Here is a 14,820-nt window from a genome sequence, read left to right as displayed (position 1 = left end):
AAATGCCAGCCCCATCCCTTCAGATATTCTACTTCACCCCAGGACAGGGTGTTCAAGAGCATGGCAACTGGCCATAGAAATGTGTGCCCACTATACCTCTAATTGATAATAACTGAAAAGAGAGTGATGGGAATCTTAAACAGAGATCATTTTTATTTGGCTCTAGCTTTATACATATATCTGATCTGAATCTAGCTACACTGATATGTTCATGATAACCTGTATAATCCAGTCAGCATGTATTTTTAGATACCATTCATTTTAGTGGGGGGGGGGGGATAAGCATTTTCTTCAAGCGCCTATTACAGAAGTTAATGAATTGTTCAAATCCTTATTTTCCAGTTCTTAACTTTAATGTAAAAGCAAAATCAACATAAATCACAGGAATGACAATATATCTCAGAAATATTGATCTTGCTATTGAGGACACAATCCATCCAATAATTAGTTCTAATCAATTAACTGGGCATTGCATTGTAGCCCAAGATTTTAAGTCTTCACATTATCTCATATGGAATTGGTCTCTTCCATTTGTTTTTCAAAATAATTCCTGCAAGAGTCATGACAACAACTGCAAGGACAATGGCAGCTACAGTGTAAGGTACATGTGAATCATGAGTTGCCAAATTTTCTTGGGCTTCTTGCTTTGCTTCTGCAAAAAATCAGAAGAAAAAATGATACATCATCTGCTTGAACTGTGATTGAAAAACACCCTAGAAAATAATGGTCAATTAATCATAAGCCCATACTCACATAGTCTGATTGAAAATTATTTATCAGGAGCAAGGAATGCTACCGGATAGCAGTGAGAATCAGGATGGTAGTTATAACAGTAATTTCAAATTATATCTTGCTTTCTAGCAATTCTCCCAATTTCTCATGCTACTTGCTCTATCATCTTGAAAGCGGCATTGATTCATTTTTAAAACCCATTAAAGAACTTTGTAAGAGTTGCTTCAGTTTACCAAAGTTTCTGTTTTCAATGCCATCCTTCTGAACTTCAATTGGTCCAATAACCACATCTAGCTTTTCCTGATAGGAGCCTGTATCTCTCTTAGATCTGAGCAGACAACCCCGGTTACATCTTGAGTAATAGTCATAGGCTCTGCAAACCACCACTTTACACTGAAGGTAAACTGATGAGTGTCTTTGCATGAAGGCAAATGCTTGGAAGGAAAAGCGAAGGATGTTTTTATATGGTGAGTAATGAGTCTGGTAAGTAGGTTCTTTAACACACCTGCATGAAAACAAAATGGAGGATGATGTATTGGCATTAATTAGCATTCCAGTTACTGTATTTATTATATTCTTATTTATAAAATTCCTTTCCCATAATTTCCACATTAATATCTTCCAAATACAACGAATGTTCTATATATGAAAGTTGAAAAAAAATGACATCCTGAATAATGCTGAAAGAAAACATACATTCAGTTGGATTCACTTATTTCCATGCCCAACTAATGAGCTTACTCTGAGTAAATCTTAAGACAACTGAATATGAAAAATGGCACTCTACTTGAGGTCCAACACTGGTATCCTCACATGGGAGAGGAAGTCAGAACAGGAAAGATGGCATTTATGCATTTGACACATTACAAAAGGGGCTGGACCACCATCTTGCATGTTTTAATACCCCTCCAATTCCATGGGATCCCACTGGCCCCAAAACATACCTGCTATGTTCAGACCAGGATTTCTCAACCATGGTTTCTCAATCCATGGAACCCTGGGATTCTGCAAGAGATCACTAGGGGTTCCCTGGGAGATCATGATTTATTTAAAAACATATTTCAAATTCAGGCAACTTCACATTAAAGAGGTAAGTTTCATTCTTTATTTTTAGTTTAAGAGCACAGTTAATGCATATATACAGGCCTACACATGAAATGAATATAATAATTTTGTAACTTGTGGCTATATTTGAGCCTGGATGTGCAGGGGTTCCCTGAGGCCTGAAGAATATTTCAAGGGTTCCTCCAGGGTCAAAATGTTGAGAAAGGCTGGTTCAGACAGAGTATGTTATTGATTTCTCACACTTGAAGTATTAGCATTTAAAAACATGCTGAACATGTTTTGGCAAGAAAAAAAAATCACTACTGTAACTGCAAATGCCATCCAATTAAACTAATTTGTATTAGTTTTAGACCAGAAAAGAAGGAAGATGACTAATCTTCTTAGGCTGCTTTTTGCTAAGCTAAGTGGAAAAAACTAGCCAAGCTTGACTGATCTCAAAAAGCTAAGCAGGGTTGAGCCTGTTAATATTTGAATGAGAGACCACCATGAAATAGGTGTAGGCTAGGGTGGGAAGTAAAGAAGAAAGCAAAGCCTTCCATATTGTCCAGAGAAAACTACAAAGATAGGTCAATAAAGTCACCAAGAGTCAGGTTCCACTCATGGCAGATTTCAAATTTACCCTATATGATTTAGTGTCTTTGATCACATTGGACAGTAAGAATACCATAACCATGGTTATGTTGCGCATAAAAAATATGATCTGGTTTGCCAACCTGAAAACATGCTGTATTGGCTCTGATTAAGTGCCACTGATTCAGGGTGATGTTCAACATATTACTGTTCTTTTTAAAACTTTGCTTTCACAAGAAAAGTAAAAGATATATGTCATCTTAACCTTTATAATGTCAATTCAAAACTGAAGTAATGCCAGGTCAAAACAAGTAAAACCTTAAGTTTAACTTTTCGTGAAAAAGACTATCCAAAGTACTTGCCAAATTATTTGTCAAAACACAGTTACCCTGATTCACAACTATTTACCAGGAACAAGGAACAATGCAGAGGTTTTGTTTTAGAATAATGAATAAAAAAGCTACCTGCAACCCATGTCATTTGAGTGTCTTCTGATTTTAATCTCAAGGAAATAAATATATTGCTGTAATTAAATGTTTTCAAGGTCAAGATCCACAAATGGCCCTTAGCAGCATGCTGCAGACTGTACTCCAGTGAATATGTTTTTAAATTGATTCATTTTAAATTAAATTAATTTAATTTAAATTAAATTCATTTTAAATTAAAAATGACAGTGATGGACTGTGGGGAAAACATGTAATGCTCAAGGGCCTCCTATCATTTTGAGGATCTCAGGTTGCATATTCCTGGTTTAAATGTACCTATTTTAAAAACAGCAATATATTAATCCAGCCAGAGAAGGATTTTTTAAATAAAGCAAACTTTTGATAGTTACTAATTTATTAGTTACTATTTATTACTAATTTATTAATTAGTAATCCATTAATAATATTTTTAAATGACATTGTTTTCAGAAGAAAAGTAATCAGGAAGGTTGATTTTGCTGTTTTATTAATAGAATGAATTTATAGTGAAAAATCCAATTCATTATCAGTACTTTTGACTTTTATTAAATCTGTTGGCCCAAGTGAGCTGTGCCTGGACTGTGTCGGTGAAACCGTGATGTGCTGAATTCAGACAAGTGACTAAGTATTACTTGGGGGCCAAGGAAGAAAAGGATCTCCAAACTCCAACAGAAATGCAACAGTATAGGGTCTGTGTAGTTCAGTTTAACAGCTTGGGCTGAGTCATAATTATCAATACACACACACACACACACAATATTGTTGCAATATGCCGCCTGTATAATTTCAGGGAAGGGAACTGCAGCATGGAACACATGAACACCAAATGTCTGCAGCACTCATAAATGGTGCCAAATATCTTTATATAATGTTTATAAAATAGCTGTTTATATTATACATACATTATTGTATTACATAATATTATAGTATAATATATATCCGTGTGTGTGTATACACACATTAGATATGCATTATGTTACATTTATTAAATATGGTTTTTATAATCAGTTACATTTAGTACATTTTCAGTGACCTCTCCCACCCTCATTATGGTTTGTTCTCCTCTGGTAAAAGACAGGGCTGCAACTAGAGGGGGGGCAAGCAAGGCATGTGCCCTGGGCGCTGTGCTGGGGGGGTGCCAAAATGAGCACTGGGGGGGCGCCAAAATGGGCGTGGAATCCATGTTTGCCCCAGGTGACACAGACCCTGGTTGTGGCCCTGGGAAAAGGTTCTGCTGCATTTGGTGCAGACCAGCTAGATTAGGTAATAGTTTTGTCCCCTGGGCTGTTCGACTCCTGAACTCTTAATAATCCCCTCTTACTTCATGGTGGTACATGTTGTATGTAGGACTGTGATATTCATTAGGGATAATGATTAGGGGAGTGGAATGGTAAAGAATATGTATTATATGTTATATATTATAGGGATTATGGTATTCTTATTTTATCGCTCAAGCCAATTGCAACAAAATTTCATTTTAATGTACACTTTGGTGTATAACGAAATGACAATAAAAGTTTATTCTATTCTATTCTATTCTATTCTATTCTATTCTATTCTATTCTATTCTATTCTATTCTATTCTATTCTATTCTATTCTATTCTACTCTACTCTACTCTTTAATTTTTATAATGAATAATGTTACTTTTTGGCAACTGTTTAGTTGTTGGTAGTGGTCCTTTTCTGCTTCACTCACATCTTAGCAGCAGCAGAAATGCAGTATGAAACTTCGCAACTGAATTTTATAAAATTTCTAGCCCACTTTTCACCGATAAACAATCTTCAGAATGGGGTTACAACAATTTCAATTCACTCCCCCACCCATCCAAAACAGAGCAGTAAAAGCTCTCTAAAGTTCTGACTGCTTTAATATCACGTAACGAAGAATGTTACGTCCCCATAATATAACGCATCAACAGACAAGAGACAACAGGGAGGAAATCTGTAACTGTGTACTAAGAGTATCTTCTCTGTTGGAAAGTGACCTTGGGTAATTTCCAGTTTAGTCTGCACTCAGCACATTCCCAGTCAGTCCCTGTATCCAGATCAAAGCAAGCGCCCAGAGCATTCAATTCAGCTAGTAAGAATATAGCTTGATGCTTATGTATTAAACATCAGCAAATATTAGAAACAGTTAACTGGTAAAATGAGGGAAAAGGTAGGCAAAAGCAGAAAGAGAGAGAGAGAGATGAACAAGTGGGAATTTACGCTATCTGTATCTCTATATCAAAAGGCACAGAACTTTCCAGAGCACTTGGACTCAGAGCTACTGGTAAATTAGCATGGACGGTCCCAAAGGGAGGGGCCTTTGGTTATTTCAGCTTTAAACTTTTTTGTACGTAACAGTAGCAGAATAGAGATGGAAAGTAGGACATTAGGTGATCTCTCCTCTGTTCTGCATCATGAAGGAAGCAAGTTGGTAGATGGGAATGATGTATCCAGCACTTTTGTGGATCACCACATAGCAAATCCAGAGGAAAAGTGCACCCTCAGCAGAGCTTCCCCTATGAAACCTTAATACAAATTAGGGATGAACAACTATTCTCTTCTTTTGGGATGAGGGAGAATTTCTAAGCTAAGAATGATCCTAAGATTCCAAATTTATTACAAATTGCTCCCTATTAGATATAGTCTGGTATAATAGTGCACCCTTTCTAGCACTTTTGATCAGGCATAATGTTATGTATTGAGGCATTTATTCTTAGAATTATGTTACGTGCAAACTCCAAAAGAAGAAGATAATCATACTGACATAGAGACACAATTGAAATGGGATTGTGAATATTTTTCCTGGTCTGGTCTACCTAGTGGGGCTGACAATGTTTTAAGTATCAAATAACTATACCACAGGTGTGTTTGGAAAACTAAAAGCAATCAAAATTAATGTATTCCCCCACATTTTCCGACAAAACCAAATAACCTGAAATAAGATGAAGTCCTTACCCATTCTCGATAATATCGTAAGTTAGGGTTGTAAAATCATTGTAGTAGGGTGATGCTGTACAAGTATCCAAAAACAGCTGCAGGTTGGAATCGGAGCTATAGAGATAAGCTTGCAAATATAACCTCTGACTTAATGCAACATAATAAGGTACATCATTCACTGGATTCCAGAATGCAGATTGTCATGAGTAAGGATGATGAGCAGGGGGCTCCCATCCAGACTGTTAAGTGCATGCGTAGCACTGAGGAATTGGGCAGCCATTCAAAGAGACACAGATCGGGACCGCCTTAACCTTTGGGGTTTATATGTCTGGGTTTTTCCCATGCTTCTTCAGTTTGTTAGGATTCCTGTTATGTACAAGCAATAAAACATCAGAGACCAGTTCCTTGTCTCAGCGTGTTTCCTGGCTGTTAGGACACAGATGAGTCATAAAATGGAAGGTTCACACTATATTGGCCATATTGTGTTTCATTGATCTCCTTTGTTTGCTGAGCGATATACATCGTTTCTACCCAAGTGTGTTCAAGCATCTTGCAGCTGACATGCACGAGAAGATCTGGTATCCTTCTTATGAAGTTTTGTGAAGGAGCAATTACTGAGATTGCATTTGAATACGTAATAGTATCGGCATCAACCTGTTTGAAGTGAAACAATCAATATAAGGATCCTTTTTATCTAGATCAATAATGATAGAGGTGCTATAAAAATACTGATTGTGCCAGCAGATGTTGGTCTGAAGTGTGAATACTGAAATCTCAAGATAATCAATAATACTGTGTTGATTATTCTGAACTGCAATACTTTTTCATGACATTATGATCATAGTACAGCAAACAGCCTGAAAATCTTAGATCACATGAAAACCACTTCAGAATATAAATCTTAGCTATTTGGAACTACAATGCTCACAGCTCCTTTTCCCAAGAATATTCACTTTTTGTTTAACTGTCTATGTGCCATTGCCCATGATTATAGACATCTTGTTCAAAAGATATTCTACCTTACAAACCCTCCATCAGGGTATACCAAAATGAAGAATAAAAACTAAATAAATTGTGTCTTATTGTGCCAGGAGGGAGACTATTCTAAGACTATTCTAAGAACTCTCATGCAATTCTAAGCTAATATAATATTCAAAAGGCCAGTAAATGAAAAAAGGAATGAAAAAATTATACTTACTTGTGTTTTGATCTGCAGAGATGCTATAATAGTTTGCAAGGAAGCCTCCTCTTGTTCCACTAAAATCAGTGTGGAATTTAACCGTCATCATATTGGAAGTTGATGTAAAGGTGTGATAGGAGCCATAACAAATTCTCCCAAGCAGTGGGGCAGTATGGAGTGGCCCATCATAGACTTCAACATAATCACATGGGCATCTATATCTATCACATATTTCTAGCCTGGAAAGCAAAACAGGAGTATAATTTTTATATAGTTAACCTGCAAGTTATATATTTACCCTGATACCCCAAGACAGAAGCTTTCTTTTTGTGTCTTAAGTACTAAAATTCTCTCTGGGATTAGACCCAGTAAAAGGAGACAAAACAAACTGCTATTCAAACTTAGCATTTCACAATTCATATAAGGTACTATTTTTCTCAATGCTCTTCAGCCGGTGAAGTGACCATTAATTAATTAATTAATCAATCAATCAATTGTGGTAATGCTGGTGGTGGTGATAAAGACATGATGCTTATTTATAATGGGAACTGGAGGGCGGGCCATCTTCGGGGAAGACACCCCCAGTGTCTACTGCCAGTGGCATGTTCCAGCCCTCCAAGTTCAGACGCAGGCCCTGGACAGCAGTTCCTTAAGGGCCCTGGTCTCCGGCTGCTGCTGCTTAATGCCAGGTCAGTTAACAACAAAGCCCCCCTCATGTGTGATTTGATCGCAGAAGAGGGGCAGACCTGGCATGTATCACTGAGACCTGGCTGGGCTCAGAAGGGGGGGTAGCCCTCTTGGAAATGTGCCCAGCTGGGTTTCGGGTGTGGCACCAGCCGAGATACCAGGTTAGGGGAGGAGGGGTGGCTGTTGTCATCCGAGAGTCTCTGGTGGCCTTCAGGGGCCCTGCCTCACAAGTGGCCAGGTGTGAGACCCTGTTCTTCAAGTTGGGTTCCCGAGAACAGTTGGGAGTACTGCTACTGTACCAGCCTCCCTGCTGCATAGCAATGTCCCTGCCTGAGCTGCTGGAGGTCGTCTCGGGTCTGGCGGTGGAGTTCCCCAGACTTATGGTTCTGCGGGACTTTAATCTGCCTTCCCAGGGGCGTGCCTTGGAGGCGGCTTGGGAGTTCATGGCTACCATGGCAGCCACGGGCCTGTCCCAGATTATCCGGGACCCGACTCGAGACAGTGGTCTCACTCCGGACTTGGTTTTCTTGTCGGAGCAGTGGCAATGTAATCTGAGGGGAGAGCCGCATCTATCCCCATTGTCATAGTCAGATCATGCCCTGGTGGCCCTGAGATTCTCCTACGCCACCCCACTCCGCAGGGAGGCAGGACCCATTCGGTTGGTCCGCCCCCGGCGACTGATGGACCCAGTGAGGTTTCAGAGGGAGCTGGGGGTTGTACCCAAGAATCTGCTGCATGGTCCAGCGGAGGCCCTGGCTGCTGCCTGGAATAGGGAGGTGGCCAGGGCCTTGGACAGGATCGCGCCTATGCGGCCTCTCCTGCCTCATCCAACCCAATACTCCCTGTGGTTCACGGAGGAGCTGAGGGTTTTGAAGAGGCTTAAGAGATGCCTAGAGTGCTGCTGGAGGAAGACAAAGACCGAATATGACCAAACACAAGCTAGAGCTGCTATTAAGGCCTACCTTGTGGTGGTAAGAGCAGCGAAATGGCAGTATTTCTTCATTCTTATTGCATTCGCAGATTGCCGTCTGACAGCCCTGTTTAAGATCACACGTACCCTTTTGGGGAAGGTGGGCCCAGTGACCCACCTACAGGGCCATGCGGAAGAGTTTTCTGAGCAACTGCAGGATAAAATCACTCGGATCCGGTCCAAATTGGACTCCATGCGTGAAGCAAGGACTGAGGAGATCCCGAGGGAATGTTTTAGCCTTGTTATCTGGGAGCAGTTTGATCCTGTTGGACCCGAGGAAGTGGACAGGATCCTTCAGATTGTGAATGCCACCACCTGTCATTTAGATCCATGCCCCTCCTGGCTGGTGAAGGCAGCTTGGGAGGTGACGTGTGGTTGGGTCCAAGCGATGGTAAATACATCCTTGAGTGAGGATGTGTTCCCAGCTGCCTTTAAAGAGGTACTGGTGCACCCGCTCCTCAAGAAGCCATTGCTGGACCCAACTGTGCTGGACAATTTTCGTCCAATCTCCCACCTCCCCTTTTTGGGGAAGGTGGTTGAGAAGGTAGTGGCATTGCAACTCCAGAGAGTCTTGGATGAAATGGATTATCTGGACCCCTTTCAGTCAGATTTCAGGCCAGGATATGGGACAGAAACTGCATTGGTCGCACTTATGGATGACCTCTGGTGGGAGCAGGATGGAGGCAGTGCATCCATCCTTGCTCTCCTTGACGTCTCAGCAGCTTTCGATACCATCGACCATGGTATCCTTTTGGGACGGCTCAGGGAGTTGAGGGTGGGCGGCCTCCTCCTGGTTCACCTCCTTCCTCCAGGGCCGGTCTCAGTCAGCAGTGATAGGAGAGGAGAGATCCAACCCTCGATCCCTCCATTGTGGGGTGCTGCAGGGTTCAGTTCTCTCTCCTATCTTATTTAACATCTACATGAAACCACTGGGTGAGATCATCTGTCACCACGGGATGAGGTATCATCAGTATGCTGATGATACCCAATTATACATCTCCATCCCGGGTGAGGTAAGTAATACAGTGACTGCCCTTTCTCAGTGCCTGGGGGCTGTGGGAGTCTGGATGGGGAGTAACAGCTTCAACTGAACCCTGGTAAGATGGAGTGGCTTGGATTGATGGTGCTTCATCTTCCGGGAAATTGTCATGTTTTGGATGGGGTTGCACTGCCCCAGACAGACTCAGTGTGTAATCTGGGGGTTCTCCTGGACTCACAACTCCTGCTCAAAGAGCAGGTGGCAGTTGTGGCCAGGGGGGCCTTTGCGCAACTTTGGGTTGTGTGCCAGTTACGCCCGTTCCTGGAACGAGAAGCCCTCTGAACAGTCACTCACACCCTGGTCATCTCCCATATAGACTACTGCAATGTGCTGTACATGGGGCTACCCTTGAAGAGTATCTGGAAGCTTCAGCTGGTCCAGAATGCAGCTGCGCAGGCCATTTTTGGTGCCCCTAGGTTGGCACATATAACACTGTTGCTGGGCGAGCTGCACTGGGTGCCAGTTTGCTTCCCGGTCCAATTCAAGGTGTTGGTTATCACCTTTAAAGCCCTACATGGCATGGGGCCAGGTTACCTGAGGGTAACTCATCCCCATTACATTATTGGCCCGCCCCACCCGATCATCCAGAGAGGGCATGTTGCGGACCCCGTCCATAAGAGAATTTCATCTGGCGGGGTCCAGGAAACAGGCCTTCTCTGCAGTGGCCCCCGCCCTCTGGAACATCTTGCCCCCGGAGGTGAGGCAGGCCCCTTCACTCCTGACCTTCCGGAAGGCATTGAAGACCTGGTTCTGCCGTCTCACCTGGGGCGGGAAAGTGAATAACCATTCATGGGGGTGGCTCACACGCTAGAGTCCCTCCCACCAGTCTGGATTTTATACCTTCTTGGATTCTATATTTATTTACTGTATTTTATAATAACTGTTTTTATGAGATTTTAATGTTTATATTTAGAGCCTGATTTTATTGTAAACCGCCCAGAGTCCCTCTTTTGGGGGAGATGGGTGGTAACTAAATTTGAATAATAAATAAATAAATAACAATCATTTAAATAAAAACAGTAATGTACTGTACAAAATCTGACTATATAAGACTGACATATTAATCCAATAATATGGAACTGGATGGACTTTTTCTGAGAAAATATTTTGGAATGTGTAAAACTCCAGAAATTCTCTCCTCTTCCAGAAAGTTATATTAAACAAGTTCCCCTTGTCCCTTTAAAAGAAAAAAAAATACTGAGGATTTGGGTTTAACAGGACCTTTTAAGACTTGAGAAACCCAGGACTGGATGCTGATTTAAGCCCTCCTCCCCAGCTCTCTCACAGCATCCTTTCTCAATATTTTTTCCTCAGCTGATTTTGGTCTATAGTCCAGTAAATAGGAATTACTGAAATGAATCTTGAGAGTATATATTAACTGGTTGTTTTCACAGTCTTAAACAAAAACAAATTGGTCCAGTCAAACATTTCAAATGCTGGATCAAATTTTGGATGAGGTCCCCTCCATGTGTGGAGCCTGGACCTATTTCTCTATCCTTAAATAGAACTAAAGTTCTACCATGGATTAACTAGATATCCCTAGCCAAATCTATTGTCTCAAATCTACAATCCCATTGCATTTTGCCAAATATGCTCTATAATTCATACTCATCTTGATATATATTTTAATAAACCACTCTTGGTATCATGACACATGCATTAAAAACAGCCTCACTTACGTAATATTTCGGAATGAAAGTGTTATTCGGAAATTGTTTTTAACTTGTATTTCCCATACACAGTCCACATTGTTTGGATAGTTTAAAGGATAAAATGGACTTTTAAATGATCCTGATGGGTATCCAAGAAAACCACCACAAGAATAACTTGATACTGTTACTAAAAAGAAATCAAAGGAGACACAAGCCATACAGTATTATGCAGGATCAGGATTCAGAGAACCATATTATAAGAAAGACATCTACCCTTGAACTTTTCTTAAACCCAGAACCCAAAACACTTGTAATCCTTCCAGTCTTATGTCCTGAGGGAACCACAGTTTCTAATTGGGATTGATGTCTGTTGATGGCTAATATTTTGAAATAGGTTAACCTGCCACTTAGTCACTAGCTTAATTTATGTGTATAAGTAATACAGGGGCATTAAAATGGATATTTGCAACCCATGTCCTTTTAATCTTAATGAGATGAGACAGCATTGGAATCCTACTCTATAGGATCTTTGCATTAGGGATAATTTTATCAATAATGCTTTCTAAACAGTGCTTATTAGTTCTTACTAGAGACAAGCCATTACATGGATCTTGCTACCAGGAGAATGGAGCAATATTTATGATCCCAAACCTGCTGTTACTTATACAAAGAGAAATGGCAGTCTGACTTTTCCCCGTGTATTTATTTTTCTTAACATAAGCCTTGAAGCTAAGAATTTCTATAAAAGAAGCTGAACTATTCAGCCTTAAACACTACTGCAGTGGTAGGCAATATCTGTTTTACCACCTCTCTTTCTCTCCCTAAACCGACATTGTGAAGCTTCTTAAATATTTAATCATATGCAGAAGGTTGATTTTCTAAATTAAGCTGAAATAAGAGAGACATTATGATGTAATTAGAGATGACTTATTTTTGTCTACTGTCTCATTTTTTTTTCTGTAGATCAACTGGGAAGAAAAGAGAGGACACGGATTAATTAATATAAATAATCATATATAAAAGAGAGATTTTAATCACTCAGTGACTATAAGATTACTTGGGCTGTGATTCTGCGAATAAGCCCCACTGAACTTAGTGGGGTTTATTTCTGAGTAAATATATAGGATTGATTTTTTACATATGACAAATTATTTAGAATTTATTTTATAACATAGGTTGTAAAAGATGAACAAAGGAATACAACTATGCCAAACAACAGCAAAATAAATTCACTATAATTAAGGTCAGTCAAACCACTGTTCCATTAGATAATGGTACAAAGGATTTAGAGTATAAATATAGAATTTATTCATGGTTTGGAAGCTTTCTTCAATTTTATTGCTACAATAACTCTGTAAGATAGGGAGGACTGAAAGACAGTGAGTGCCCCAAAAACACCCTATGAGTGATTTGTGTAGAACTCACTGGTAAAAGGAGTAGTTATTAATTCCAGGAAACAACCAAATGTACATGTGTACACTAAGTACACTTCCCCAAACACAGCATTCCACATTGATTTATTTCACTAGGTTTATATGCTGCTCTGAGTTCTACTATACATAAACAGGATTAAAACAGTAGAAAGGTCAACCTAATAATAAAATCATAAAATAATTACTAAAAATAATAATACCTCATCAAATTAAGGCTAACAATAATCAGAAATGCTCATAAAACAGGGAAGACCTAAATGAGTATGTCTCCATCTCAAAGGCCTGTTGAACTAATCAAGTTTTTATCACTTCATTAAGTCTCAATAGAGCTGAGAAAGGCAATCCATTGGTAGAAAATTGTCCCACAGATATCCAGGTATGGAACCATAAATGGCTTTAAAGATGACAACCAGGACTGTGAATTGCAGCTGAAAGTTGTCTGGTGACCAGTGCAGCTCTCAAAGTAGAGTTCCATGGGCAAAGTTAGGTGTGTTCATAACTACACATATCTGAGCCTTTGTGTTCTGGACCAGCTGTAGCTTCCAAGTGACTCTCAAGAGCAGCCTTGTGTAAAGCATGTTGCAGTAGGCCATATGACAGGTGAATAAGGTATAAATGATTGTGAGAAGTGCCTTCTGATGCAGGAAAGGTCATAAATGGTACACCAGATGAAGAGGTGGAAAGTCCCTCCTGACTGCAGCTGCGACTTGCTTTTACAGCAGGAGCTGTGAGTCCAGAAGGACCTCTAAATTATGAGCCAATTAGTAAAAAAAAAAAAAAAGGGGGGGGGAGGGACAAAACAAAACACTGTCCAGGGTGAAAAATGGAATATCCCCAGGGTTGCATGGCTTCAGAACCGACAGCCTCTCTGTCTTACTGGGGTTAAGCCTAAACCTGTTCTTCTTTGTCCTACTCTCAGCTATAGGCTTAAAGAACAGTAATGGTTGAATTATCATTAACATTCATGCTTCACAGTCATACTGATTGATAATGTTTACAAATGTCAAGTATTTATTAATTATTAATTCTAAGTATTAAGTAAAGTAACTGGGATTGTGATAAAAAATAATTCAAGAAATTAGACATTATTTGTCATTCTTGGCCACAAGGAAGACTGGGTGACATAAGGAGGAAGAAAAGCATATGTTTGAGGCATTCTCTGCCATTGTGATTAGAACTAAAATGGCCCTATACTGGGTTGTGAAAGATCAACAGTTGCATATGTCATCATCCCCAAAAGCTACATATAATCAGTAGCACCCTAATGAGCCAGCAGAAATGAAATGGCAACTAAGGAGAAAAAATATTGAAGAACGTCTGAATTGTCTGAGGGTACTTCTTAAAGCAGTCAAAGCTTCCCTCAGAACCTGCTGCCAGAAGCACTGAGCCAGAGCTTGTGAAATGCCAGTGCAACCACTTTGTGGGCCTTCTGTCAGGCTCCCTTCCCTCTGCGCGCCTGCCATTAAGCCTGCTACACACATTAACAGAGAGAGAGAAAGAGCAAACCCCTGTCAGCTTCACAGACATTCCTTCATGCCGCAGACATTCCTTTGTGAGCCTTAGAGCCAAGGACGAGCTGCTGATAAGACAACGCCTGGATTCTACATCACTCTAACGAACTAACGATCTGGGAGGGGGAGGTTAGGAGTGAGAAACAGCTTGTTTGCAAGACAGGGAGGAGGGAAGGGGGATGAGGTCACGGGGAATGATTTAGTTTCAATGTTTTGGCGCCAAAACCTTATTCAGAGCTTTGCAACTTTCCTGTGTTAATTGGATTTTAATGAAGAATTCTTTAAGCTTCCTAATGGACTGTCTTGAGAATTTCTAAGATTAAAATCTTGGTACTGGGATTGTTACACCTTCCCACATCAACTGACTACATGTGTGTCCACCTCTGACAAGATTGCCACCTAAGCAAAACTGCAGTCCTGGGAGCCATCCCATTTCAGCAGCAATTCTGGCAGAAATATCAGTTGGGTATTCATAGTCATTGCAATACATCATCTGAAGGCCTTCAGAGAGGTTCTTTTGAGTCTTCCACAGGATTCAGTGCCTCAATATCTTAAGAAGTAGATTCAGAGGGAACTTTTATTTCCTTTCTG

General features: G+C 40.3%; 1 protein-coding gene across 1 annotated transcript in view; it reads right to left on the bottom strand.

Moving 5' to 3' along the window:
* Positions 1-331: 331 nt before the first annotated feature.
* DMBT1 (deleted in malignant brain tumors 1) overlaps positions 332-14,820 on the bottom strand; it is a 294,810-nt gene continuing 280,321 nt past the window's right edge. Inside the window, 6 exon segments of the mRNA XM_063307816.1 lie at positions 332-652; positions 966-1,237; positions 5,776-5,955; positions 6,200-6,422; positions 6,881-7,176; positions 11,313-11,466. Coding sequence (XP_063163886.1) covers positions 498-652; positions 966-1,237; positions 5,776-5,955; positions 6,200-6,422; positions 6,881-7,176; positions 11,313-11,466 — 1,280 coding nt within the window. The 3' untranslated portion in view covers positions 332-497.

Source organism: Candoia aspera, chromosome 6, assembly GCF_035149785.1.
Source record: "Candoia aspera isolate rCanAsp1 chromosome 6, rCanAsp1.hap2, whole genome shotgun sequence".
In the NCBI taxonomy this organism is placed as follows: domain Eukaryota; kingdom Metazoa; phylum Chordata; class Lepidosauria; order Squamata; family Boidae; genus Candoia; species Candoia aspera.
Note: the sequence above shows the minus strand (reverse complement) of the source record. Positions and strands in the feature narration are given on the sequence as shown.